Source organism: Vanessa tameamea, chromosome 5 (assembly GCF_037043105.1).
Source record: "Vanessa tameamea isolate UH-Manoa-2023 chromosome 5, ilVanTame1 primary haplotype, whole genome shotgun sequence".
In the NCBI taxonomy this organism is placed as follows: domain Eukaryota; kingdom Metazoa; phylum Arthropoda; class Insecta; order Lepidoptera; family Nymphalidae; genus Vanessa; species Vanessa tameamea.
Window position 1 is genome coordinate 9,594,704 of NC_087313.1, and position 17,547 is coordinate 9,612,250.

The 17,547-nt window shown below is 32.0% G+C and overlaps 2 protein-coding genes across 2 annotated transcripts; both read right to left on the reverse strand.

Annotated features, from left to right (window-relative positions):
- Positions 1 to 2,931: 2,931 nt before the first annotated feature.
- Positions 2,932 to 4,296, reverse strand: LOC113392290 (protein obstructor-E-like). The gene is made up of 4 exons (XM_064220978.1): positions 4,021 to 4,296; positions 3,454 to 3,654; positions 3,311 to 3,380; positions 2,932 to 3,108 (listed from the first exon to the last, which is right to left on the reverse strand). The coding sequence occupies exons 1-4, from the start codon at positions 4,121 to 4,123 to the stop codon at positions 2,952 to 2,954; spliced, it is 531 nt and encodes a 176-aa protein (XP_064077048.1). The 5' UTR covers positions 4,124 to 4,296; the 3' UTR covers positions 2,932 to 2,951.
- An 827-nt stretch (positions 4,297 to 5,123) lies between these two features.
- LOC113392280 (protein obstructor-E-like) lies at positions 5,124 to 13,220 on the reverse strand. Its single transcript, XM_064220940.1, has 6 exons — positions 12,946 to 13,220; positions 10,784 to 11,184; positions 10,246 to 10,366; positions 8,849 to 9,043; positions 7,540 to 7,615; positions 5,124 to 5,614 (listed from the first exon to the last, which is right to left on the reverse strand). Exons 1-6 carry the CDS (start codon positions 12,983 to 12,985, stop codon positions 5,281 to 5,283), a joined length of 1,167 nt encoding a protein of 388 aa, XP_064077010.1. The 5' UTR covers positions 12,986 to 13,220; the 3' UTR covers positions 5,124 to 5,280.
- Between the last annotated feature and the right edge of the window lie 4,327 nt (positions 13,221 to 17,547).

Below are 17,547 nucleotides of genomic sequence, written 5' to 3' on the forward strand. Positions count from 1 at the left end.
TAGAAAACAAAGAAAGGTTTCGGATGATATCATTCAATGTACAAGTCACATTGAATTCATAACGCGAAAGAAAGTAATTATTTAAGAAAACAGACAGGGATATGTCGTATATGTCGATATGGGAAAAAGCTTGGCGGACTTGCGTACAAGCTTCAAAAAGCAATGTGAAGAAGGAGTTCAAACAGGCGAAGAACATACTCACAGAAGAGTTTTCAATCAGAATTTTAATATCAGTTTCTTTGTTCCTAAAAGGGATGAAAAATATGAATTATTATTTTTGTATAAAATGACAAATTAATTAAATATAAATATAATAAATGTTGGACAACATCACATACATTACTCTGATCCCAACGTAAGTAACTAAAGCACTTATGTTATGGAAAATCAGAAGTAACGACGGTACCATCAACACCTACACCCAAGATAACATAGAAAACTAATGAACTTTTTCTAAATCGACTCTGCCGGGAATCGAACCCGGGACCTCGGAGTGTTTTACCCATAAAAACCAGTGTACACACTACTCGACCACAGAGGTCGTTAATTAATATGGAATTTATTTCAAAACAGTGAAGTGACACTATAATTTAAAATTTTGTATAACTAATGTTTAAATAAAAGTACAAAAATATTTATAACCCCCTTTAAAGAACGAAAGTCGTTATTAATTAAAAATGCATTCCTTCGAGAAAGGTATATATTAACTTTTTTATATAAAATACTGTTTCCCTAAAATCTTTAACTATAAACGTGCGATATTTGTGCGTGATAGTATACGCAAGGGATCCCGTGACGAACTTTGAAAAAAAACGCGGGTACCGCTGGTTTTTTAGTAGGTACGTTCACTTCATGTGGAGGATACGCGTTTGGCGTAACGTACCTGTGACGTCAATTATAACGAGGAAATTAAATTGTAAAAAATACGTGTATATATTTATGACGAGGGCCTAAATAATTGGGGAAGTAATAAATTATAAAATCAAGATGATATAAATCCGTTCAATGTCCAATGGTTGGGAACATTGGTTCGAATCCGAATTGGTCGGAGTGCGTGCAAAGAAGCAAAAGTTGTTCTCTTCTAAGCTATTCAGTCTTTACTAGTGGGTTGCACGCGAAATTTATGACAGTTTTCGTTTTGATTTAATTTAATTGTAAACAGACGACGTATGTTTGTACGTCTGTTTACATTTGTTTCGTTTCCTTTTTTTTTTAAAACCGCCCTAGCGACGCTCTCTTCACGGCCAGTAACTTTTTTCTGTTCTCTAAAATTATTTTTTTGTTAAGTCGTATCAGTTTAGTAAATTGCAGTGAAGAATCCTCTTTATTATTTATTTTCTGCACATCTGCGGCTGAAGCTCTTCAAAATGAGACCATAACCGATTTTTTATGTGCAGCTATCGTCATAATATAATCGCTGGGACAGAAATCGGCTAACGCTATAAATATATACTAGTGGGTCGCCTTCTCGTATATTTAACAGATTTTACAGATTTTTAAATTTGATTTAATTGTAAACTGACGATGTTTGTCGCACGAATTTCATATGTTCTTTTTATACAGCCATAGCGCCGTTCTCAACGTGGCCAGTCACTTTTTTCCGCTCTCTAAAATTAATTCAAAACCATTTAATAAATTGCAATCAAGAATTCTCCTCTTTATTTTCCCGCAAGTCTACGGCTGAAGTTTTTCAAAATAAGACCATAATCGATCTTCTACGTGCAACTAACGCCTCATAATCACAGGGACAAAAATCGGGTTACGCCATTAATATATAAGAAGAAATAAATGCACCGATAGTGGAAATCAATAGCACTCGTTTTTCAATTCGTCGGAATATTGCGTTTCTTTCGAGTGGAGTTTTCCTTTCAGAGCACTATTCGTCTTGTGGATTAAATGCACAAAAATATTGTAGTGCCTTGCGTGAACAATATTGCATTTAGAGTGCTGCTGGAGCTGCAACGGATCGGCTCATCGGCTTTCTCAGGGGCGAACCTACGTATATATATTACGAGTATTTTTACACCATGTGATTTCGACCAGTGTCAATGATTTCTTGAAGACTTACCATCAGCAAAAAAAAAAAAACATAATACAACTTTTGCTACTCTTTTTAGGTAGGACTTGATTGTAAAAAAGACAAAATTAATTCTTCCGATAAAATTACAGCAGTTCATCATATTTATTCATTATCAAAAATTAAAATGGGATAATATTCTGATTTATAAATCTTTTTTAGCCTTTGTTTAATTAATTACTTAATATAAATAACTGATACTAAGTAGGAATACTAACAGTTTTGTCACGATATGATTAAAAATATATTATGAGGGTATATATAACACAATAGATAATATATTTACATTTTGATTGAATCAGCGACAATCATTGTATAAACACGAGACGTAAATGTACGCATTACACAAGACTCTGGAGAAAGGTATTTGTTCTTTTAAATGTATAAGCTTAAACACTTAATAAATATGAATCATTATGTTCAGTACGATATCTGCAAATGCACCAACATAGGGTAGGCTTTATATTTTATTAAAAAAAAAAAACCTAAAATAACCGATACTGGCGTATTTGCAGTTATTTTGCTGCGGTGGCGTTAATACGTAAGTACCGATATCATTATATACTATGGTATAAAGTGGAGTGAGCTTTAAACAGGTAATCCGTATTACATTTTCATAAATACATTATTTCTTTACTGATTTGATGACTGAAGTAATTTGGTTATGGGTTCATTTCGGACAAGGGGTGTCTTGCCCAAAATAATTTGAGAATCCCTGATTTAAATAATACTGACCATATAAAAGATAAATGACTTTGTTTAGATATTTTTATTTATTCAAACGGTATATAAAAATATAAAATAAAAAATATTCATTCATTACTGTGATTGAAAATTATAAAACATCTTCATAAATTATTATATAAGCACGTTCTTAAATATATTTGTCTACGGACTTTGCATCGCATTGAACGCGATCAGCATCTTCGCAACGACTGGTTACAGGGTCGAATGCTAGTCCACGATCACAGGACAGAATTCGAGCGTGTCCGTTCATACACGAGTAGAAAGCGTAGCAGTCGCCTTCATACCTGGATAAAAATATTAACGTTTAAAAAAGGACAGCACACATGACATAAGTTATAATTGTTTGTATAAATATTTCATGTAGTACACGATTGATTGACATGTTTGATCCTCAATAAGACGATTACGCTTTACGTCATTTTATTTTATGATTTTAATAATGGGAAAGCATGTCATTTAAATAAAAGTAATTAGTGGTTGTCTTACTTAAAGTTGGTTACTATTGGATTTCCACTTTGGTCAAGTGCAGCTGGAGGGCACTGTTGACCAAGGTAAGCTGAAACAAATCAACCAAATTAACACGATCCTCTAAAAATATAATTGTAGCATAAGAAAATTTAATGTATTACTTTCGACATTGCAGGTAGGCACAAGTTCAGGCCAGTCGCATTGGGCAGTAACCGGGTTGAATGCTAAGCCTGTTGGGCAAAACATTTCAATGGCTCTGCCGGCGTTGCAAATGCGATAATGACCACAGTCATTTGGGTCAGCCGCGGGAGACGTGAAGTATCCGTATTGATGTGCGCATTCAGCTGTAGGATTCGCTGGTTCTGATGAACAAATAAAATTAAGACATTTTCAAAATAATTTGAAGGTTCTTATGGAGGTTCGAGAACGTTCGATGTAATAGGCAACAAAAGTTTCAATACAGAAGCCTATCTTTTTTTTAAAGAATAATAGCAATGCCCACCTATAATGAATTACTAATATTCTTATTTACCCCTCAGATCATGTTTAAAGCTACTTTTAGAAATGGGGAGCACAATTGCCCAAGTTTGAAGAGTGGTGGTTTGATGAGGCAAGGCAAAGGCAACGTATACAAATTATGCACCAAATATATTTTCAAATATAGATAAAGTTTAAATTTTTTTAAACACAAAGTAGGTTATCCTGTCTTGAAGGTTCTAAATACTTACGGCTCACTCCACGACCAAGGCAAGGCACATCCTGAGGGTAACCGCAAGCATAGGCCGGAAACTGCGCGTTAGGGTTGAAATGAAGACCATCTGGGCATAGCATTTCAGCCGAACGATAATCCTAATACAGTAGAAAACATAAAGCTTATGTATTATAGATCATAACCAAGAAATTAAGCATTAAATATTATTATAACCTAACTAACCCGGCATTCGATGTAGGAATCACATTTTCCGTCTATTTCTATGTATGTATTCCGCACTTTGCAAAGAGGGCTTCTCTCAGCATTGACTGTAGATTGACCGTTGCCTGTAAAATAAAAATAATGAATTAATGTGCCTTTGTACTAAATACAAACAGTTTAATTTGGTATTATAAAGCTCTATTTCCTACTATAAAATAGTTTTAAAATGATATATAGTTTTAACGACATACATCTTAAAAGACTCGTTTTATAAGATGCATGTCGGGTTCAAACCCTAGCAAGCACCACTGAATTTCCATGTGCTGAATTTATGTTTATTACTCATTCTGTGTCAGGCGTTGAAGAAAAACTTCTCGAATAAAACTACATGTTTAATTTCAATGAAATTCTGCCACATGAATATCCACCAAACCGCATTGGAGCAGCGTGATGGATTTAGCCTCAAAGGAAGAGGAGGCCTTAGCGCAGTGCGACACTTACAGTCTGATAATTTTTTTTTCTTTTATTCATATTTTGTATTGAGTAAGAACCATTTAATTAGATCAGATCAATTTCGACTATTCTTTACGGGGACTCGGCAATATGTGGCCTTAACGAAGCTACTAAGAATTGCAAAATATAAATTAAGTTATCAATCGAAAATAATATTAAAAAAAAATATTTTTAAATAATAATGAAATTCACTTACATATTTCAGAAATCAACAAAACAGCAAAACAAACGAAGAAACGCATTTTTGAGGATCTGCCTTTCACGGTAGTTACGATTTCGAATGATATAAATGTCGATGTACAACGATTTTATACTTCTGCTGATAATATAATATTAATTAATAATTAGTAGAATTGTTTAATTTACACCAACGAATCACTTAAGTCGTTAAAATAAATATAAATATTTTTGAAAGAATTCTTTTATTCGACGAATGGCACTATCATTAATTGACTATACATTACAAAAAATGGAAATATAAAACAACGAGTTGATCACCTTACATTAAAACATAATTATATACAATTACAATTATCGGAAACAAATTTAATTGAAAATGTTATTAATAAAATGATTCTTGATCCGGCCTTTGGGTCTCATTTTCTATCAAATCAAATTGTCCCGGTTGATAGAACGGTTCGACGGTTGTTGGATACTCAGTGACGTCTTGTGGAGCGTATCTAAGTTTTTCGAAAGCAACTCGAGCTGTGAGGCGTTGTTTTTCAGCGTCTCTGGACCGTTTCGCCTCGTTTCTCAATTCTGCAGGACAAGCTGATACTTCATCTGCCGCGACGCAGGATTCGGTGAGCTCGTCATAAGCAGAGAATCCACCGCAGGACAACCGGCGAGGTTTGCCATTAATACAGATAAAGTATATTTGACAATCGTTGGGGGATCTGAAAAAAAAAGTCATTTAGTCGTGTTTCTTGAAGACATAAGTCGCGTGTCTCAATTTACTCGTATAAATCCTACAGGCTGACGCAAATTAAACTGTATATTTTGGTTAGTATTCTTCGAGAAGTATTGTAGATGATCTCGATTTTTATATTATAAAAATGATATCTTGAATGCTTATGTTTCGTGTAGTATAATTTCATTTTCACAATCGCGGGTATTGTTCCAGTGGACAGTCTATTGTGCTTCCTATAAACTTTTATTTAACTACTCAAATCGTGACACAAAATATAAAAATTGGTTCACGTTATTGCTTAATTTTTTGCATAAAATAGTATGTTAAAATTTAATTCATTCTAGTACATAGACTCAATTATTTTCTTAATAATAACTATATTATAATTTTTGTACTACTATAAAAAAACTTAGTAGCATTTTTCTGATCAGGTATTTTAAATTCTGCAAGTAAATCAGAAATATATTTTATTTATTAAATAAATGTAATATAAAAGAATTTTTATATTTCTTTAAATATATTATTATTTTTAATACGATTAAATGTATATTTTTGAAACAAGATATACTTATTCAATTCCGGATGAATAGCATTGAGATTTTTAAACTTTAAAGTTGTGTTAAAAACATTATTTATAAAATATTTATTTAAAAAAAAAGAAAAAAAACATTGCTCTTTTAATACGCTTCTGTTAATTTCCTATACAATATTTTTACGAAAATAATTATACAATGCGTGTTGTAATTTTTGACAAATGCAAATAATACTAGCGATGATTAAACTTTCTCTTTCTTCTTCGAAGGAACAGACGAGACCTTTGACAATAGTTCGATTTACGGATTGGTACAATTGATAAAAGTTACAGGTGATTATTTTTTTCTTTTTCATATACGTCATCATATCTCCGTCCTTTGCCCGCCTTTTGTGTGTCTTTTCAATAATCTAGATTGTTCAATTATTATATATACTCGTAAATTAAAGGTTTGAAAAATTCGTATAAGAACGAAAAAAAGAGATCGAGAAATGGAGAAGATTTATGATATGACAGATTTTAAAAATCAATTATATTTCTTAAAATAATAAAGTTCGTAATTGATAACAAAAACAAAAACTTCGATTCAAGTTGCGTAATTTGTATTATCGATGTTATCTAAATATATAACGAAACATATAGTGTTACACATTCAACGCTTCGTTAATCGTTCCATACCTACATGTTTACAGTTGAATAATTATACATAAACTTGTAAAACAAAACCTGTGGTATTTCTGTACAAGAAATTACATAATCCGAAGGTCGCAACTCATCGATGACATTTAGCCACGACCTGCCACCTGACCGACGACCGTTCATTAGGTAACCTGTTTTCGACTGTCTCCTTAGCACTAATACTATAATTGTAGGTATAAACGGTTACTTATTTGTTATTTCACGAATGATTATAAGTTGCAAAATTTATTATAGTCATTCATGTTACAAAATGAAAATTCTACTTCTCCGGTTTCTATTAACGTAAATATGTTGCAATATGTTGAAAATGTTATTTTCAAATAATGCAATAACCATTTCGTATTTAGTAACCCCCGAATTAATAGAATAATACGTCAACATCGTAATTATTTTCAATTTCTGTTATTTATTAAATATTGTCATTTGAGAATTTTTTTTCGACCGCACGTGATATTATCTAAAATACTATGATATTTTGTATATATTTTGAATGTGCTGATGATAAATGATTTTTGTAATTTAAAATCAATGAGATTTATAATCGACATCGCGATACAGTCGGCATCAAACCTTAATAGCAAAATGTTCTATAATCACGTTATTACTAAAAGTTATAATTAACTATCACAAGAATTTTTAACTATAAATAAAAAATATTTTATGAATGTAAGTTATTTTACCTGTACGTTCTGAAACCAGCTGGAGGTCCAAGTTCTTTTGAAATCGGTATTTCAGGACAACGGAAGCCGAGGAAAGCTGAAATATTAATGTTTTTACATATCCTTTTTAAGACGTAACCAAAATTTTTAATAAGCTTTTAATATATTTACTATGTTATGTAAAGAATTATGGTTTAATTTTAAGGACATTTTTATGGTTAACGTGTGTCAGCTCTGTACCCCGTGTATTTGTGACCTGGGGACGATTTTATCGAATCGAAACATATTCAACCGTTTTCCGATTCAAATAACATAACGATACAGTTGCAGTTCAATCGAAGTTGGATCGGGAACTTATCGTATCCTATTATAAATTAGTAGTATCGACCCCAAACTGACGCAACACAGCGTAAGAAGATGACTTTGGAGTTAAGTAAATATACATGTATGCAGATACAAATTTAGTTTCCACTAAAATAGACGTTAAGACATCAAAAGTAATCTCCATAAAATAAAGACTAAACTAAACTATTATATACATGTACAAATGTATGCACCTTAGTGTAACTAAATGATTATATACATATATGTATGTACCTATTCATTATGTATGTATGTATTCATTAATTTTAAATTAACAAGGAAATGGGACATATAATTTTACGCTGCGATCTCAAAAACTGAACTGGAGCTGTAATCATGCTTCAATCGATCTAGCAAATTGCACAGGTATTATCTGTGTTTGGTTATGCACATTTTTATAAACCAAGCACATTGTGCAATCTTGCTAATATTGTAAGCGAATGAGATCATTAGAAAATATAATTGTTATATCCGTGGAGCTTATTAGGGTCAATGTAAATTATTTCTCGCACAATATATAAACATACATATAGTATACATTTGACAAATCGTAGGAACATTAACTGTTTGTAATTTTAAACATACAAATACTATACGTAAAGTTTGTAATATCGGAACTGTAGTAGCGAGACGTTCAAATGCACACGCGTACCTACGTAGGCAGTATTGTAATTTTAGGTATATTGTCAAGTATTGCAAAATTAAGAAAGATCTCGCTATATGCTGAGATTAGTTGGAACATAAACTCGCTATGGATTTTGTCTTTCATATTCTATGCATAAATAATAATAATTACTCAGTATATTTCGAAGTCATAACTATTGTTTGTATGTGTCGCAAAGTTTTAATAGCTTGTGATTTTGGCAGACTTATGCATAAACAAGTATTAACATAAACGACTTTGTATCCCATTTGACAATATATTACAAAACTTAACGACGATGACGATTCCACGACATGTTCTTACCTTCAGCATCGCAGTCGGATACTTCGTCAGGCCACTCGCAGCGATAATTATCAGCGCTAAAGGCGAGTCCTTCAGGGCATGTAAAATCGTAACCGACACCATTCACGCAGTTCCTGAAACCACTGCAGTTGCGAGCGTCACCAGTCTTGAAGTAGCCGAATTGGTGAGGACAATCGTCGGTAGGTTGTGCTGGTTCTGGAATTAACATAAATATTAGCTCCGTGTATCCGAGCGTGCTAGACCGGTCAGTAATATTAATGGTTATATAAGTTTGGTTGACTATATGATGACTGGGTGGAACCTAGTCAGACGGGACGGCCTTATCCAGCGTTTATGTATATTGAGCCAAGTATTGCCTAAGTATTGTGTATAAAAAATGTACATAAATGTTTTTAATAGGGGAAAAACCATAAAATATGAATTAGGAACTATTAAAAGTTCCTTTGCTTGGTAAACAGATTTTTCTTGTGTCAAGAACATTTAAAGCATGTGTTTGCTTGCCGGCAGGTTGTCGGTTATACGTGTCTATTGCTATACATAAATTTCGTTTCGATTCATACAGTTTTGTCACGTTCCTTCATCGACAAGCACGAGCTGAATTATAAACAGAATTGAAGCACATGAAAAGTTGCTTATGAAGATTTGATCTGCCGATTATCGATTAAGATCCACGTGTTTTTCGCAGGATATCTCGATCCTTTACCTCAATAATAAAAATAAAATCCAAAGTTAATTTTTACGCTTCCAAAAATTGATATCTAATTCCAAACAAACAAGGAAATTTTACTCGTATACAAATCATTGCTTAGAATCCATCGAGACACATCTGAGGTGAGTAATATAAATTTTGACCTTTATCAAATAGAGTAATATTAAAAATTTGAATATTAATTAATTTATTCGCGAAGTTCTTTCAAATCTGTTATTACATATTTTTAATGCATACTATCCTTATTTTTATAGTAAACATAATTATTGGTATATATTTTACTATATTTTAAACAATTTAAATATTATTTTCGAACTGATTAATATATTTGTGCTGTTTGCAGTTGGACCTTGGTCGTTAGAGTGTAAGTTGATTTAAAAAAACAAAAAAACATTTTAGAAAACTGTGTTCTATATATACTAACTGTTATGTAGGGCTAGAAGGGAGTAAAATTTTATATCAATTTTCCAGCCATAATATTTGACGCGCACATACAAATAGGCGAACTTAAGTAAAATCTTGTTATACAATTCCAATAAGAGTAAAATTCCTTAAAGTACGGGTATTTTATAAAGCCACATATCCAAGAGGATAGTATATAATTTTTTTTGCAAGAACAGTATGTCACGTTTGTGTGTTAATCTTTAAGTGGAATACTAGAGGCTGAGTATGAGTCATCTGTACTTACGTAAAGCAGCTCGTGCAAGGCATGGGACGTCGATAGGGTATTGGCAAGGGTAAACGTTGAATTTCACGTTTGGGTTGTAACGTAGCCCGTCCGGGCATTGCTTTTCTTCTGCTGTGCCATTCTGTAGGTTATAAATAAAAGCGTCAAAGATCTATACGCCGCCTTGCGATGTAAATGTCTTAGGTACGATCTGGAGTTTTTTGGACTCTTCACTCTTAGGATAAGCTCGCTTAATTTAAGGGGTAAATAGGAATATTAATTCCTCAAACACAGACATTAATTTTATTATTAACATAAAAATATATTACTATATAATTATTCTGACGTATTTTTAGTTAATTTAAATCATAAATTACTGGTATTGTTACCAGCTAGAAGATATGTAGAAATAATTAAATTATCTTTTAAATACGCGTAACTTGTATCAATAACTATTCAAATTGGTTACATTTACTTGTACAGATAAATTTACGTTATCGAAATTACTTTTAATATAATATTAATTGTTTTTTACTATTTGGTATATAAATCAGCTTACCAAGCATTCGATGTACTTGTCACAGCTACCAGGTATGGAGTATCTTTCGTTTTTTTCTATACATTTCGTGCTGCCAACAACCCTCGGAGCAGATTCCTCGTTTTCCTGATCAGGTAGAGATTGATACCTGCCCTTGCGTTCCGAGGTTCTCTCGGTAGCTTCATAATCGTTTTCGCCGTCGCTGGTAGCGCCTTGAGCTTCGTAATATATGGAGCTAGGTGTGCTGATTTGTTCATAGTTATCGTTTAAGTTACTTCCGCTTTCAACGTTAACTTGATTCTTTTCATCTTGACTTAGTCTTGAACCGAAATTAGAATTTTCATTTCCTAAATTTTCTATAGCTGATTCTTGAGTTTCACTCAAAGAATCTAAATTCTCATAGGTTTGAGCTCGCCCGTACGCTAGAATGTAATTTTTGATTTATAAACGCATCAAATGCAAGAATATTAAGCTATTCAGAACATATTGCTATAATAAAATATTTGTTTAATTTTATTATCTTAATAAATTATAATAAAAATGATTAGAAAAGTTTAAAAGTTAATAAGCAAATAATTAAGTCACGTTTATAATGGTTTAGAAAACAAACAAAAAGGAGATCGATAAAAAATTACATTAAAAATAAAATAAAATGTAAATTGAAAAATTAAATTAATAACTTTTATAAAAAAAAAGTTAAGCTACTTTATTTTGTCTTGGTAATCAAACGAGTCCTCATCTCATTATGAATAATTAATTAACGAAGGTATTGGCAAATCGTTAATATAGATTTAAATAATATTTTTATGATAATCATAGTAAATTAAACTTTACGGATGTTAAGCTGATAGATAGGTCACTTTGAATATTGATGAGGTGAGCTAAAATGAAGATGACATCTTTATGCTGATTTTGGGCTGGTTATCCTTTAAATTCAAGGTCAGGTGACGTTCATATATTTTTTCATGCGTTAGTACGCTCACAATTTGGTCAATATTAGTAATTTAATTGACATTGACTGTTATAGAACAGACTTTGATTTTTTATTTTTCATTGTTTATGATTACAATGTCATTTTTTTAAAAAAGCTTAACTAGCAATCCAAGTATTCAGATACCTTTGGCTTTTCAAATTTAAATTATATTAATCAATTCTTAATTTTGCGCAACTGTTGAACGTCTTTGCCTATAAAATTATTAAAAATATATATCATTTTATTTTTGAAATTCGAATATATATTTATATATAAAAAGCACATATACGTTAACTAATGAAGAATCTTAAAACTACTACTGATTTCATGTTTTTTTAGCTTTTCAAACAATTTTTATTACTTAAATGGTATTTTCTTATGAGAATACAATAAGCAATTAAATAATTATCCTGTTAGGAAATACTCTTTGAATCTATTGTTTATATGAGACGAAGCGGATCGCGAAAACTAGCAAAATAAAACCTTGTTGTATCAGAGAATTAAACTTAATTAATTACTAGTAAATAGTTTTATATAAAGCAGGATTTGTAACAGACAACTATGATGTAATATATCATATTCATTAAATCACAATTCTGTTAGCTTGCCTGCCTATAAATATGTTAATACTGTTTGCTTATACCTGATTCGACAAGCTCGGAGAATTCTTTAAATAAGGATGAATTGATTTTACACGCTCATATTATGTAAAATAAAAATTAGGTTTCTCGAAATTTCGGTTTCTTTTTTTAAATATATTTTGAGATTTTTTTTTTCATTACTAAATAAATAATGATTACACAGATAAAGTCGTTAGGAAATTAAAAATACAAATCTACAATAAATAAAATTAAAATTAAAGGATTATTTACAAGTCTTTCCGTACATAAACATATACACGTATAATGCGGAAACTGAATGAACTTAAGTAAATCTAATCATGGTGATAGGTTTGAACTCGTTATTAACGTAAAACGGCTAAAAAGACCTCCTAAACGACGAAAACACAAAGCCTAGCACTCAAAAAGATATAACTAAAATAAAATTAAAATAATCTTTCTTTTAAAAATATATATGTATATATATATTCACTATTAATCTGAAGCATATACCCCAAGATATTAAAAGGAACTTATTTATTTCTAAATATAAATTGTTTTATAACGTTTTATTTTGAATGAAAAAAGTAATAAATTTTCATGAAACTTACCGACGGCGCAAATACACGCCAGAACAATTAGATTCCTCATTTTGAACACTACACGACTTCACGAGCTTAACACGTCTATTGAATGGCCGGAGATGAGCCGACCTTGGGGACAGTCCGTTGAGAAACTTTGTCTCGTGCCCCACCTTACGTGACAAAGATGAACAGTTCGTCATATTAGCGACCCGGTCAGGAGTCGTAACGCACATGTACATGTCGCAACCGTTGCACATGCTTTATGTGGCTGCGTTTCTTTTGTTCTGAAGATGTGGTAAATATTATCTAAGCAATGACATAGTTTACGCATACTTTGTTTTTATTTGTATAGAATAATTTTAAAGTGCTGATAATTTTAAATTGTTTTTTTATAACGATCCTTCATGTCGTTTTAGATTTTAAGCTTATCCGATCCGATACTCTATAAATCATTTATGTGAGGATGATGCAGGTACGTTGTCGCTAATAAATTGTGAAAGAATTTATCTCATACACTTGCACAATAGCTATAAACATTTTTATTTTATTCGTGTGGTTATGTTTCGGTTATAATAAATATAAATAAATACATATTGAACAACATCACATACATTACTCTGATCCCTTGTGTTATGGAAAATCAGAAGTAATGACGGTACCACAAACACCCAGACCCAAGACAACATAGAAAACTAGTGAAATTTTTCTACATCGACTCGGCCGCGAATCGAACCCGGGACCTCGGAGTGGCGTACCCATGAAAACCGGTGTACACACTACTCGACCATGGAGGTCGTTTACATAAACAAAAAAATAAAGTGTTTTAAGGCGATACCAATATTTAAACTAAGATATTTAATATGCAACGTCGTAGCAGTTTTGTTGTTCTCTACTGAGTTGCATATTATAAACTTACAAACACCACGACCTGTAAGGCTGTGTTCTCACTGTAGTTTTGTTTTTCAATGTCAGACGTTTGATGCCTTTAACTGTTCTCATATATATGTATCGTTACATGTTTTAATAGCTTAACGATTGTTTTGTATATCTAATTCTGTTCCATTTTATCGCTTCACAGCAATCGTCTAGTCCTTGCACAATGTATTCATTAGATAGGCTGCAGTAAGCTCGTTTTGTTTTTCATCTATCATGATCGAAGACGAAATTTTATTGACGTACCCTCATGCCTTAGGTGGAGTAAGGCATTAGACGTCACGACAGAATGTCCTTACGTGACAACGATAGTAGCGACTGTAATATATTTTCGTCCTGTTATCAAGCGTCAGTTTGAGTCATGACGTTTTTCATTTAATTTTAACTTTTCGGTAAGCTCCTGTCGTCAATTTGTTTTCATTCATTCGATAGTCCGTTGTCTTATAGCAAATGAGGCGTGGATATCAGTTAATCGTGCTGTCTGCCCAAGGAAAAACACACCGTCGACAGGATGATTACCTCGATAGTTGCGACGACACGATAAGAACTCACCCTAAGATTAGTTATTACTGCCAACTTTTTCTGACGCGCTGTCTCAGCTTAATCCGATTATATTTTATTTTTCGTGTAGTCAATTAAATGTTACCAGAATAAAAACTAAAATAAAACGTAATTCGCAGTGGTGGCAGCGCGTCGCTCGTGCGTTTTACTTGTAAATACATATACTTTATTATTATAACTGTTAGCACCCCGCTTCGCAAGCTGTAAAAGCTTTTACTTCATCTCTGTATTTAAACAAAAAATAATAATTTTTATTAATAAAAAACTTGCGTATAAGATGGGGGTCTAAACATGTTTAAAAAAAATAAAAATATATACCAGTTTTTATAATTACGCATCTGTGGTAGCGTGTGTAGTGTTTTTTGCGTCGACTGGGTTACATCTAGATAATCTACCGCCAAACAGGAATACTTAGTATTTTTGTGTTTCAATTTGAAGGGTGAGTGAGCCAGTGTGACCACAGGCACAAGGGACATCGAATCTTAGTTCCCAACGTTAGTGGCGATTTGTTGATATCAAAAAAATTATCAAAAATCAAAATATTCTTTATCTAAGTAATAAAACTCTCATAAAAGTACTTTTAATTCGTCATGTTACAGTTTTGAATTAAATGTAAATCTACCACCGGTTCGGAAAGTAGATTCTACCGAGAAGAACCGGCAAGAAACTCTTTTTCACCATTTTAATTACAGAGTATGTCAGTAAAAAACAATTAAATGTTTACATATCCTGCCTAGGAATATTTAATATAATCTGGTATTAAGTAATATCACAATCAATCAAATGGCTCATCCGGAAACCTCGTGATAAAACTCAAAATAGGTCTAAATTGTTGCCTAGACTGTCGTCTGGAATATTATTTCACATTACCTGTTTCTGAATTGTGAAATAAATCAAGTCATGACAAGTTCTAGTAGTATTTGTGAAAAGAAATTTTGTAATATAATTACATTAATCACTTGCAAAATAATTACGCGTTACGATAATATTCCTCTTAGTCGTAGTTAGAAGTCACTAGATTGATGTCCGGTCACTTTTCTTAAAAATTAATTGTTTAAATTCTTTCCCAGTGCCAAAAACAGTAGGTACCCCTCCACCTTCCAGTTGATTCTGACATATATACTTCGCAGTGGTTCAAAATGTATTTAGACGCGTAAATACGCTTTTGCTTTTGATGCGGTGTTTGCATTCCTCATCTTGCACCAACTCTACCCATGTCCTCGGAATATTGGTATGTGATACTCTAAACTATATACATAGATACTAAAAACAGAACATAAAAACAACTATGAAATTGAGGTGGGATGACCTTGGAGTTATACACCCAACACAAAGAGAATAATCAAAATTAGTTGATAAACAAAAATAAAATGATCTGATTATATATAAACATATATATACAGACTAATTGAGAACATCCGCCATTGAAGCTGACCAAGAAAAAATCCTATTGCGAGACTTATCGATTTCTATGTTTTTTTGTTACAAATCCGTTCAGTTTCTGTTTGTTGTTCAGCTTAGAAAATTATAAGAATAAAATTATATTTATTAAATACAGAAAATTCCAGACGCATCCTCCATCTAATTACCTCATAAGAAAATAAAAATCTATGTCTGATGTGTCATTAAATGCCACGCATTAGAATGCCTACAATAAAGTTATACACGTCACCGAGCAAATTATTACCGTGTTTATTGAATGTATAGTATAACATTTTGTTCAAGAATTATTATTGTTGTTTATTAGTTTCATAAGGAACTACTTTTCGCCCGCAACTTTGCCCGCATGTTAGGGACAGTCGTTGGTTTTAGGCATAAAATAGTAGTCCTTCCTTGGGGCTCAAGTTTACTTCAACTAAAATTTTATCAAATTCGGTTCAGTTGTTTAGCCGTGAAAACAGACAGACGTTAAAAAAATATTTATTTTCACATTTATAATTTTAGTATAGATTTCTGTCTCGTTGGTTTAGTTGCAACTTTATAAGGATGCTGATACCGAAGTCCTCGGTTCGAATCAGGTGGAGTTATTAATCGAGAAATGCCTAATAGCAACTTGGACTCTAGAAGTTGGCAGTTTTTATTCTCTCATACCTCGGGCAGTATGTAAAGCTGATGTTCCTGCGCCTGAAATCCTTGTCGGGTCTGGTCGGGTCTCATCGGATTTTAATAGTGAGAGAATAGATAGCACCAGTGTTTGCGGACATGCGAACGAAAAAATTTGCGCCGTGACCAAAGTTGGTCAGAAATACATCACCATCATTATTATTTTAAGCGTAAACTAAGGTCAACTATATTCTGAGATTTGACAAAAGTTTTTCACGAAAGACTTGGCCTCTTTAAACGAAATGTAAAAAATATATTGGTAAATTTAGATTATTATCCGGCCCGGATTATCGATTAGGAAGTGTAGATATAACAAAAGTTCAGAAATAAAGTTTTAAAGATGAAATTTTTTCATTGTGGATGCCAAATATTTCTCTAATTTGAATAGAATTTTTAGATGATATCATTACTATGAATAATTGCTTTAAAAATATTCTAGGAGCCCCGGCATGGTTAAAAGGGGAAAAAAACGTTTAGTAATAAATTTGATTAAAATGCCTTTGTAAATTGGTCGAAATAAGTTACTACTAAGTTTCTTGTCGGTTCTTTTTGATAATCTACATTCCGAACCGATGCCAGCTTTTCGCCTAATTCAACACTATAACGTGACGATATAGAGGGTTTATGCTATTTACTTGAATTAAGAATATTTAGATTGATTTTTGATTTTGTACGTATACGTATTCTATTTATATGGAAGGCATTTAGCGTGAGTGCATAATAATTGTATAATCTAATGGCTTCGAGAAAACTGTGAGGTTTTCTTTATACAGTGACCAGTGAACCGAAGCGACTTAATTGAACATCGAGCGTGATGACTAAGAAAAATCCAGGAAGGATAGAAAGCAGTAGAAGAATCGAAAAACAAAGAGTCCTAATTAAATATTATATCAAACTGTTATATATGTATATTTGTTAATCATTAATTTCCATTTCTATTATATTCCATTTACAGTTCAAGTGTCTTTCTTGTTAAAATACGATAAGAAATAAAATGTATTTCAATATAATCCTTTAAATAAACACAGCAAA

Coding starts and splice junctions, on each gene's coding strand:
- LOC113392280 (XM_064220940.1), bottom strand. CDS start 12,985: ATGAGGAATCTAATTGTTCTGGCGTGTATTTGCGCCGTCG. Junction 11,185..12,945: donor GGCGTGTATTTGCGCCGTCG/GTAAGTTTCATG, acceptor ATTACATTCTAG/CGTACGGGCGAGCTCAAACC. Junction 7,616..8,848: donor ATCCGACTGCGATGCTGAAG/GTAAGAACATGT, acceptor TTAATATTTCAG/CTTTCCTCGGCTTCCGTTGT.
- LOC113392290 (XM_064220978.1), bottom strand. CDS start 4,123: ATGCTATGCCCAGATGGTCTTCATTTCAACCCTAACGCGCAGTTTCCG. Junction 3,381..3,453: donor GCCTACCTGCAATGTCGAAA/GTAATACATTAA, acceptor GATTTGTTTCAG/CTTACCTTGGTCAACAGTGC. Junction 3,109..3,310: donor CCAATAGTAACCAACTTTAA/GTAAGACAACCA, acceptor ATTTTTATCCAG/GTATGAAGGCGACTGCTACG.